The sequence below is a fragment of the Lissotriton vulgaris genome, chromosome 12, assembly GCF_964263255.1.
Source record: "Lissotriton vulgaris chromosome 12, aLisVul1.2, whole genome shotgun sequence".
In the NCBI taxonomy this organism is placed as follows: domain Eukaryota; kingdom Metazoa; phylum Chordata; class Amphibia; order Caudata; family Salamandridae; genus Lissotriton; species Lissotriton vulgaris.
In genome coordinates this window covers 589,870,672-589,883,007 of record NC_141700.1, presented here as the reverse complement: position 1 = coordinate 589,883,007, position 12,336 = coordinate 589,870,672, and the positions used below count along the sequence as shown (strand labels likewise).

The 12,336-nt window shown below is 41.6% G+C and overlaps 1 protein-coding gene across 1 annotated transcript in view; it reads right to left on the bottom strand.

Annotated features, from left to right (window-relative positions):
• LOC147677796 (ATP-binding cassette sub-family C member 12-like) overlaps nt 1–12,336 on the bottom strand; it is a 1,047,046-nt gene that overhangs the window by 953,992 nt on the left and 80,718 nt on the right. The window contains exon 2 of the mRNA XM_086945450.1: nt 9,340–9,467. Coding sequence (XP_086801576.1) covers nt 9,340–9,429 — 90 coding nt within the window. The 5' untranslated portion in view covers nt 9,430–9,467. The remainder of the gene's footprint in view (nt 1–9,339; nt 9,468–12,336) is intronic.

Here is a 12,336-nt window from a genome sequence, read left to right as displayed (position 1 = left end):
TTAAGCCAAATCTTAAACATGTCAGATACCACTGGCATCGCACATGTATTGAAGACAATTTTTTCGGGACTGTTAGCACCCTTTGAAACAGTTCTGGGCATCTTCCCGAATTTTGGGCATTCTTTATTCGGTGGCCTGCCTCTTATTTTGGGACTCGTAGCAGGTATTTTTGTTCCTCCTGCTCGGATATGGCAAGCCAAGTCACAAGCAAAACTCAGGCTACGATGGAAGAAACGATCCTAGCAATATGATACCGAGAACGGATCACTAAAGTCCTCAGATTGGCCCAGCTAAGAGATCTGAATACTACCTGGTTTCTTTCCTTCAGACCAATCTGGCAAGATTGCAACTTACCTGTGCTTCGTTGTCTGCTATGCGGAGAAGAATGCGTGGTGGACGTCTGTCTTACACTACCATCAGCAGTACCAATGGATATCGATTCTTTGCTTGGTTCGGTAACGGCTCATGCAACGTTTTGTCCCCAGCGGCTACCTATTCTGATGAAGGCATTCGTTGAGACTTCACCATTACGATTAGGTGGCAGTGAGGTACGAGATGAAAGCGGCACCATACAGGTACAACCTTCTGTAACCATTGTTGATCTAAACACCGATGATGGCAATGCATCGCATGTATGCACTATTTCCACTTTTTCGGAGTTGGCCCAACTTTCACCTACTGTTGTAGACAAATTTTTTGCCGGCCTATCTGAGGTAATGTTCTCTCCTAACAACGGGAATAATATTTGAAATAGCGAGCACACAGCGTCCCCTGAACTTTGAATTCGGCCTTCAGTTTTGATAAACAGAACTGCTAAAAAACATTGGGACTATTTTCTTCCCGAAAGCGAAATTATTTTTCTCCAGTTCCCAAAATATTTACCTTTTTTTTGGCACATGGTACTCTGCTTAAAGTAGAACTATTCTTAGAGAGCAGAACTTCTATTTCTAGAGACTCTAGAGACAATATTTTGAATCAGCCTTTAGCACATGTACAATCTTGTATAAATATGTGATGAAATGGTCTCGACCTTCTCTTCTGTATTAAGAGCCATTAAATAATTGTAACTTTCGTGATTCATTCAGTGAAGATTATAATGCACTACAAAAAATATTATCTGAATGATACCACTGCTTGAAAAACGTACAGTATAATACTCATTTTTTCGTGTATCTATACCATTTCAAATGCATTTTATGTATTTTGGGGTGGTCTGGAAAACACATGCATACTTATATGTTTATATATTGCTTAGTATTTAGTAATGATGGGCATTATACGTGGAGTGGGTGTTGTGAACGTATCTAGGACCCTAATTAAATATTCCCGATTCATGCCCTTATGTGGTTATAACAAATCATGTCCTTATAAAGGCATAAGAATCATATCCATATTTAGTCATAGCCAATGCAGTCCAAATACGGCAAGGCTACTTCCCTAGACTCCTAGAAAGTACAACGTGTTCTTTAAACAAACCAAGCCTCCAGCAGCCCGGGAATTCCCCCTGCTTCTGTTTTGATTTGTCCTAGAACTCCTGAGAGTCCTGAAAGAACTGAAAGTTCTTAGTGACATCGTATGTCCAACCTTACGTCAAACTCGGCACCTTCCAGGTATAAATATACCAGCATTTGCCTTAAGCAAACACACAGTGGTTTGGAGCAGAGCGGCTATCTACTTACCCAAAGCCCAGCTGATGTGAGTGCCGAAGGAAGCCGACCCTCCCATTTGACGCACTGAGAGAGACGCTGTCTTTTCTCCTGCCGAGAAATCCAACTCCAGTGTTTCCAGTCACCCTTGCGGGTTGCTGAGAGATCGAGTCCTGAGAAAGAGATACAAGACCTCCTTCATTCTAAAACCAAGGTACGGAGCTGATTAAATCCTTAGAGAATTCTTGATTCAGATTATTGGCAAAACTAACTTAACTTAAAACTGCAGCTCACTTACTCCTTCCCCTGTACTAGGCTTCGGTTAGGTACACCGGGGTAGGCGTATTTTAGAAGCACCAGTTGAGTACGTTTAGTCAACTTTTATCATTGTATGTATTGTATATATTTTATCCGTTTTAAGTATCATATGGCTCAGAAACCATATAAATGCTTTTACAGTATTATTTCATAATACTCCTTTTACTGTACGCACTTTACTTTATGACAAGTATTGCAATTGTGGCAATTCACTTCTCTTGCATGAGAAAGAAGACTGCTCAATAAATAACATCTTTTATTGAAAACGCCTGTCTCTCTATTTCTCTGCACTCTGGTGAAACTAAGCATGCACGATTGACTGAGTGAAATAGCTATCTATTGTTTTCACACGACTCTGGAGATATACTCCTTATTCTGGAGGGAGCAAAGTTGTCATGTTTATGTGGTTGTCAGAAACTAATCCCTTCTTGTCTATTCAGGAAAGTTAACTCCTTCCTGTTCACTCGAGAAAGTTTCTAGTGACCTCTGAGCTAGCTGGCATTCATAATTAAGTCTAACATATTCAATAGAGACCTAGTCGACCTCAGTCCTACGTCTAAACTATCATTTATGTTATTCCAATGCGCAGAGCCTATTGGGAATAAAGGAACTACACTACAAGTGAATGTGGCTAATAGAGCGATTGATGTAGAAAGGGTGCTGCTGCAAAAAGAAGCATATTTAATCATGAGGTTTAACACTATTGCTGAAGTTTTGAATAGCATGAGCTAATTAAGTAGAAAATAAAATCAGATAATGGGCACAAGAACATGAATACTGCAAGCATTAAATATGCAAGTGCCTTTATGAATGGGTTAGAATAATTCCCCCCCCCCCTTTTTTCCTTTACACGGCTAATAGATTTGTGAAGCATTAAGAAGGAAACCCAATGTGAGAGACATCATTGAAATTAAATTATTGTAATACATCCTTAAGGCTCACGATTATTAGTTCAGCAGTCAAATCGCTTGCACTTCCTCCTCCCGCCTGTAGTCTCTAATAACAGAGTTGTAAACGAGACATCGTTTTATTTCAATAAAGAGAACGAAAACTACATGTCCCACAAATCACCAAAATCACAAATGTATTGCAGTGAGGAATGATTGGTACAGCTTCGTTTACTCCTCCCCCTTCACTTTAAACTTTTTAAGTCGCCCCGTGAGGCCTCCATATGGCCTCCAGCTTGAATAACGCGAAGGCGATCTGACATAAGTGCTGCAAACTTAAAGACAAGGTGAGCGGCTATAGACTGTTGATGAAAAGATATTTCAACCCAAGTTTGAAGCCAGTATCACATTCACCTTCATTTAATTTTAGAGAAAGACGAATGCGAAAAAGTAATTGCGAAGGAAAATGAAGCGGAGCAACGCGCTCTGAGAGAGCGGCGAAAGTACAGTTTTTTGATACAATAGAACGTATTCAGTTGCAACAAAATAGCGCTTTCTCATTGCTGACGGTTTAACTTTCCCTCACAGCAACAAGCTAAACGCAGTTATTGTCATCCAAAGAAAAACGGTTGGGCGAGTGACTCGTACATTAGGGTACTTGATTCAACTTCTGAGTATCGAAGTTAAAATCTGCACTTTGAGCGGTACGAATGAAAATTATAATATGATACAAATCTTTGCAGAAGTTTCCCGTTCTTCCTAAAATTGCAAACAAATTCCTCCATGTAAAGCTGATAACGGTGCAGCAAGAGATAAGGTAGGCACATTGATGAATTTCGCCAATAATGAGTTGTCTTTCCAAGATACACCAAAACTAAAAAGTATATAATATTTTCCTTAGAAAAACGACGGTCCCTGAAATTGTAAACAATTTATGGTTTACAGAGTGAATTGTCCCTTGGTCAGTTTACGAAACATCACTCAGGTATGATGGCTGATAAGAGATGTGATCTTAGTTAGATGAGTAAAATGAGAGTAGATTTCTGAAACGATTCTTGACATCGCATAAATCGTTTTAACAGATGTAAGTACAAAGCCCTGATGAGAGTCCAGTGAAAAGAAACACCTGAACTCGAAATGCGTCAGCATATTCCTAGAAGCCTTACTCTAGGAAATCTCAAAGATTTGTGGTTAAATTCCACTATTACAATAAGGACAAAAAAAATTCTCTACCCTTTTTTCATAAGAAACTTTATTGAAACACATGTAAAAGGGCCATTTGTATAAATTGGATGATTTATCGTAGATAATTGCTACTTATGTTGTGTTACTATGTATTGTTCTTTGTCACAGATGTGAATTCATATTGTGTGATGTTTTTTGTAAAGCACAATTACGTTTTTTTCAGCATGTTTGTAATGTTTTATGAAATGTCTTGTTATTTGGTTATGAATTGACCATGTTTCCATTTTCCATATGAAAATATAAAAAGTGTTGTATAATAATTTAAAAAGAAAAAGGTAAAATAAAAATACCAAGATAAACAAGAATTTGTTTGTCTCTAGAACTAATATGTAACCTTAAAGAAATTGAGGTGTAGGTGCATTTTCTTTATTGTACATTTATATTACGACCCTGCCCTATCCTCGTCCCTTTGGGTCTGACTCCTCTTGTTTTTTGCAACTTTCTAAAAGTAGCATTTTCAGAATTGTAAATGTAAATGTAAATGTACATGTATTTATATAGCGCAAATCGCCCACATCGCAGGCATCTATGCGCTTGCTTAGGGAACCCGTCCTGGTATTCCCCTGTGAGATAACCCTGGCAGGGTATCTGCAAGGTGAAAGCCAGGCATCCCGCCGCGAGGGGCCGTTGTGGAGATTATGCAAGCTATTGCCCAGAGTCGCAGAGTGTGAACCCGTGAATCGAGTAGGCACCGGAGCGAGAATTATCGAGTCCATGGAATTATTGAGCCCAAGCCCCGTCGAGGCGGGGAATTGAACCCTGGTCCAGGGCCAATCTCAGCTTCCGGGTCTGCTGCCTCTAACCCCTGAGCCACACTTCTCCACTATTGTGACTTAAAATCCGACGTTACCATTAAACGTGATATTTCTACCTGTTCACAAACAAAAGTTATTAGTTATCAAATGTAATAAGAAAACTCAACATTATCCTATCAGAGCGCCAGGCTCACAATAGTGAAAAAAACAATGTGTTAGTTTTTCACTAAAAGGACATTTGAAGCTTAAATAGACATGTGCAACTTTTATAATACACTTCACCCTGCCCAATGAGTTGTTTATGGCCTACCCTAGGGGTGTCCTATATGTATTAAAAAAGAGAGTTTTAAGCTTGGCAAAAGGTTTATTTTAGCAAGTTGAATTGGCAGTTTAAAACTGCATACAGGCTGCAATGGTAGGTTTGAGACATATTTTGAAGGGCAACTTATTTGGGTGGCACAATAAGTGCTAAAGGCCTACATTTAATTTACAGGCTCTGGGTACAGGTAGTACCACTTTACTAGGGATGTATAAGTAAATTAAATGTGCCAATTGGGTGTCAGAAAATGTTACCATGTTTAGGGGAGTGAGCACCAGTATGTAAGCACTGGTTAGCAGTAGAAAAGTGCACAGAGTCCGAATGCCAACAAAAACAAATCCAGAAAAACAGGAGTGAAGGCAATCAGTTAGGGGTTGACCCTGCAGAGAGGGCCAAATCCAACAACAACATGTAACTTTTTACTGTGCTCTGTTGAAATTAGGTGCTTTCAAGTTCACTTTCCACCCACATTGCTATATGAAAGAAATGGTGCCTGGAAGTTTCTCTGAGGTATATTTTTGATTTTCCATTATGGACATAATTCCCTAAGTCATTTATGTGTTTAGTACAACAATCATCTTTAATAGGGTCACAGAGATTGCATCTGTAAATCATTTGTGTTTTTCAATTGTATGTTTTATGTGCTATTTCAAACACACTGGTTTGAAATAGCAGACACCCAAAATAACGTTTTATGGGACATAGCTCTACTTGCCAAGAGGTAAGATTTCAAGTCAGATACCTTCAGCCAATCCTAACTTTTTTTCTCCCCAACAGAAGTGTGAACACTACAATCGTTTTAGACCATGCTTACAGTCCTAAAAATGTGATTAAAGTGCCGGAATGCACAGAAGGTTAACTTAAATGCAAGGCCTGCTTTTACTGACATTGCACTTGATATGTTGTAGTAAATTAGCCCCTTTAGTGGCCCAATGCCCTGTGATGACCCTCAATCACCTCCATTGTGTACTGACTTTAGTGTGCTATGTTACCCTAGCCTTAATGTAGGATGGTCTTGCATATGCCTATTTCTCTTCTGTTCTATAATCTTGCTCTCTTTTAGTAGAGTAGAGTAGTCTTGCCAAGAATAGAAGATGTGGGATGTTGAGGTGCAGTGTTGTTAGTGATGGTGCACACATGTGCTCCATGTTGGATATTGAGGGATTAAGTGCAAAGTGTTATTTAGGTTAGGTGAATTATGACTTTGGCCTATTGACTTTGTCGTGGTTTAACATCATTCTATTTTCTAAGTCTGGATCTATTAGTTTAGCTGCTTCAGATGTAGGGATTCCTGGACTGACAATTTATAATGTTGGCGCTATTAGTAGACTGGCTTGTCTTATGGTTAAATCTGTTCACCACACCTTGATGGCTTTATCTGATTTCCTGCTTGATATACATGGTGCTCAAATAGCTATTTTGCAGCATGGGGTTGTTATTGATTTCTTGCTGTTGGAACAGGACCATGGCTGTTCTGATCTTGATGGATAATGTTGCTTTAGTCTTTCTGATCATTCTAAATCCATCTAGTCTCATAATACTGCTTTGCATAATTGTCATCTGAAGTTCAATAGACCCTTAATAAAGGACTGTGGGATTAGCTCCTTGGGTGGTTACCTGATGCTTTGCTTTATCTTGGGTGGTGTATCTTTTAGTCATCTGTTCAATGTGTGCCTAGTCTTTTGCCCTAGAATTGCTTTTGTTCAATCTGTCAGTTATGTTTCAGTAATTGTTTGCATATTGTTTGAAGCTTCAATGGTGTTGGACAATGGTCATGGATGGAATGTAGTGACCGATATTTTTGGTAGATAATCGGTGCGATTATGACCCTTGCCCACCACCATCTCAGCATATTTTAGTCTAATATAGTGATATTTAGGCCTGTTTCTGACTTTACCTTGTTTTATGGCAGTGATGACTATTGCCTTTGACATGCGTTCATGTTATCTTGCTTTGCAATTCATATCATCACATAAACATAATGATGTGTAGACCTGAAGCTTCAAAGAAGGGTTTGATTATGTCTCTTTCTGTTTCTGACTTCATCTTGCTTAATGGCAGGGCTTGCCTATTGGCTTTGGCATGATCTTATGCCTTCTTGCATCTCTTTGCAGGATTAGTGGCCTATGCTTGAGCAACTCCATTTTCTGAGCTGCCGCCATCTTCTGAGCCTTTCTAGGTGGGAGGCTATGTTTCTTTTACTACTTGTTGTTCACCCTTCTTAAACTGGAGAGGACCGGTTCTTGTCAGAAGAATGTGCTCACTCTATGCCGGAGTCATAACAAAGGCCTGATCAACCAGAGGTGTGACCTTGGTATGAAGTGGTACAGTCTCTGATGAGAAAAGAAGGCGAGGATTGCTAGAAGCTTCGACAAGAGTTTCCACTGGTTACTAAAGGAGGTGTCTGAGCTCTGATCTCTGAGTGAGAGTCAGTCTGGTGATACATTGCGTTGCAGATGTGCAACTGTGATTGTGGAACAGAGAATCCTGATTGAACCAGAGAGATGAGCCCCCTCTGAAAGCGAGATGTGTAGAAACATGGTGATATGTTCCACTAACTCTTATATTCTCTCTATGCCTAACTACCTTTTTATTTTCAGGTTATGTATATATGTATATGCCAGCCATTGCGTATGATTGTGATGCTTAGTTATTTCTTTCTTTTGTCATTTTATCATTGTGTAATGAAGAGACCCCCAAAGTGTATTATTATTTGTTTGTGTTCTTTGTGAGGGAAGGTCGGGCCCCTTTTTACCAAGTGCCTACAGAAGGATGGGTAAGTTCCCTTCTAATGGGTAGTTGTTGATACAGGAGGGAAATAGGCTCCCAGCAAGGAAGTATAAATTCTAATCGTTCTATCCAATACATTGCTAGGAGGAGCATGCGCTGCGTACCCTCTCGGATGGGGAGGTGTTGTAATTTGCTGTGTACCCTCTCGGATGGGGAGGTGTTGTAATTTGCTGTTTGTCCTCTCGGATGGGGAGGTGTTGTGATTTGCTGTGTACCCTCTCGGATGGGGAGGTGTTGTAATTTGCTGTGTACCCTCTCAGATGGGGAGGCGTTGTGACTTGTTGTTATTTGCGAGCTCATCAGCAATGTTCTTATATTTTTAGTTTGTTGTTGTTAGTGTTTATTCCTTTCTTAGGGAAGTATTGCGAAATGTGGTGTCTTTCTGGATCCTGAGAAAGGATGTGGTAAGTAATGGCCGGGTGACTGACAGAATCACCAAAATCTACGGAAAAGCATGTCATAACATATGTCTTTGCAGCTTGTTCTCTGCAGACTTCCTTCACACCTCTAGATTTATCCGTATGTTTTTTGGTTGCTGGGTTTTGCAGTACCTTAAAGAGTAGCAGCTAAAATGTTCCAAAAAAAGAAGCACTGCAAAAGGCCCATTTGAGAGGCTATTCTTTCTTTTAAGAGTGTCACAACGTTTTATGTTATTTACTCACATGCATGGTATGTTCTGTGGTGTAGACTCACAAAAACTTTAGGAAAACTTGAAGATGTTGGGTGGCATTTTATCCACTTAGTGTTCTGACTAACACATAATGGCTATACATATGACTGGTAACTACATTTGAACGAATTGCTCCTCATTATGTTTGCGAAGTCCAACGACCTCCCAGGAGTCCAACAGCGCCAGAATATGTTATATAATTTTCAGCACCACCCAACTCCTGCAGTGCTGGCTACAACATCGCCCATGCTGAAGCACTACACTCAAATCTGCTCAGTAAACCTCCAAAATTGACCCTTAATCACATTGGTACTGCTGATTAAAAATTTAGCTAGACAGGAAGCAATTTCTGGGACCTAATGTATATGTAAATGTATTACAAATATTTATAGTAACATGCTTGCTTTGTGGGTGCCACCCTTTAAATATAGAAACTTTACAGATCGGCTTTAACGTACAACTGATATGTTCTACTTTCCATATTGACTTTTTTTTTAAATGTGTTTCATGGGATTATTTTTAATGAGAAAAGTGTATTTAGTTTTTATTCAATTCAATAAACGCAATAATGTGGGTAAATTTGTCTTGCCTAACCATTTGTCCGCTACATGGATAAAAATCATTTCTGTTATGTATTATCTCATAATAAAGAATCCTTCAATAACTTTGGTGGTCGAACAGAGAATGAATGCGGTAAATGTTTACTTACATAAGTTTGGCCAGTGAAGTTATCCTCGTCCTTTCCTGGGTCAATGGATCCATAGTTTTTGATAAATTGCACTTCATTTTTCAAGGACATCTTCCGTTAATAACTCAAAAATTCAGTGTTCTGAGTTTCTAAAATAAAGAAAGAAAAAATCAATGCAATTTTGATAATAAAATGAGTGAATATTGAGGAATACTTTGTGTTTGTTATTGCTAGATGCAGTTCCCTGGCATAGCAGACGTAATGCGGTGTGTAAGTGGTGAGGCAATGGAGGATCTTGTAAGGAAGAATGGTGCAAGGAGATGAAATGTGGTAGGAGATAAAGTAGTGTGACAGGACATACTTGAAATGAGGATGAAGGACCTTGCAGATATGAAGATTGGTGTGGAAATGAACAGCCTTGGATACATGATGTTCTTGGGAGATAAAGGTGTTGTAGCAATGTTGTGGATGTGTATGGGGAAGAGGCTCAGTTTGAGGGTCAGCATGAATAGAAGGTTACATGGAAAATTACAACAATAAGGATTTTCCCCTTCACAGGCCCCAACTAAGCATGAGCGGATTTTGCGGATTGGCAATCCGCGAATTTTGCGGATTTGCGGATTCGCAATCCGCAAAATCCGCGAATTCCCGCGAATTTGCGGATTTTTTTTTTTTGTGTTCGCCCGTGTTTCTGCCAGTTCGCGAGGGTTTTTACAATTTCGCAATTTGCGAACTTACCTGTCGGGTCGCAAGTTTTGCGAACTTGTTGTTTCTACGTGTCCAGCCTGTTTGGGACACTCTTCTTCATCACTGCCACTCTCTGTCACCACTGCCACTCTCTGACTACTCATGCCACCCTCTGGCCCACCCATGCCACCCTCTGTTTCATCACTACACCCTCTGGTTGTCCAGTGTACATTATTTTCGGCAAAGCAAAGCACACCTTCCCTGCCTCAAGTGACCTGAATTAATTTGGGGCTGATTAATGTGTCACAGAATATTTTTTTAGCTGGCACCTGCTTCCTTAGTGCGCCCTGATTAGTGATCTTTTGCACTTGCTAAGTGCTTTCATTGTTGCAAAATTAGTTACAACACCTGCCCTGCCCCAACTGACAATAATGAATTAGGGGCTGATTAATGGATTTTAACTTCCAGCCTGGCTCCTGCTTGTCTCCCTTAGCTGTAATTCAGGACCTTTGTGGCATATGTGTAACTATTCTGAGGTTCAGAGCAGGGTCACATAATAGTTTCAACTGGCAACTGAACTCTGGAGGGGCCCCTCAGGAAGCCCTACAGGAAATGGCTACTAATGATGTGCCTGAACTTTTGAACCTGGTAAGTAGTTACTTTCAGTTTTGCCAAGATCGTATTTCTGCAATTTCGCACTTATTCGCGGGGCGCGAACTCACGCTAACAGTGCGAGCAGCGCGAGCAAAATCCGCTGCTCGCGGATTTGCGGATTTTGCGGGAAATTCGCAAATCTCGCGGATTGCGGATTTCCCGAAAATCCGCAAAATCCGCGAGCGGAACGGATTTTCCGCCCACACCTAGCCCCAACATGACATAGAAATTAAATAAAAACTGTGCGTCGTCAGTTTTTATGCAGAATTCAAGGCCGCTGGAAAAGTCCTGACTTGTGCAGAAGCGGTCGCTCCCCACGCTCCCTGGTGAACTCGGTATTGTAGTGCTATACTGCACATCGCTACTAGAATTAATTGTACCTGACTGTGCTCGCATTGCTTATATAATTAATTGTGCCTGCCCATATTTGCTCGCATTGCTTATATAATTAATTGTGCCTGCCCATATTTGCTCGCATTGCTTATATAATTAATTGTGCCTGCCCATATTTGCTCGCATTGCTTGTATCGGTATTTTGTGCCCGATTGTGCCGGTGCCACTGCCCATATTCATACTATTGCCAGATTGCCCCTATCTCGTCCGGTTTCGCTTTTGTTTCTGCTGCCATTTTGTTGTTGTGCCTCCCAGCCCGTCTCTCCACCCCGCTCCCGCCTCCCAGCTGCTCCTCCTTCGCTCCGCCCCCATTCACTATCCTCTTATGTCAGAGCAACATACGCGCAGCGTTGACGCGCTGCGAACGCGCCCCATGCGTGCCGAAGGTGCGCCTAAAGTAAGCCAGTCTACGCCCATCCACGCCTGGACCACGCCCAGCGCCAGACCCCCTGGTCTCCACAAAATCCACTCCACCCGCATAACATACGACGCCGCAACCCTCTCTGCACTCAACACAGGACGCCTCCCAGACTGCCACCAAGCCACCCCAGGACACACCCATGGACCCTTCACCTGCCACTCCTGCAAGTTCGACTGCATCAGGACTCACACTAAACACACAAACGCCAAACAGAACTCCGACACTAACCACCTGAAGTGCATCCTGCTCAACACCCGCTCAGTCCACAAACACGCCACCGAACTTTGGAACCTACTAGACACCACATCTCCGGACATCGCCTTTCTTACAGAAACCTGGATGAACGCCTCATCAGCACCCGACATCGCCATAGCCATCCCGGACGGCTACAAGATCATCCAAAAGGACCGCATCAACCAAACTGGAGGAGGCATCGCCATCGTCCATAAGAACACCATCCGCATCACGACCAGTTCCAATGACAACCTCACAACCGCCGAACACCTTCACTTCCAGATTCACACCAACCCTAAGACCACACTCAGAGGCACCCTCATCTATAGACCACCAGGACCACGCACACAATTCAACAAAGACATCACAGACTTCATCAGCCCACACGCCCTTCCCTCCGACGAATACATTCTACTAGGAGACCTCAACTTCCACCTGGAGAAGAACAACGACAACAACACCACCACCCTTCTGGACAATCTCGCCAATCTCGGACTCAAACAACTGGTAAACACCCACACCCACCACGCCGGACACACGCTTCACCCAATCTTCTCCTCCAGCAAGCTCGTCTCCTTCAATCACGTCACAGAACTCCATAGGATGGACCACAGCTGCGTCCACTTCAA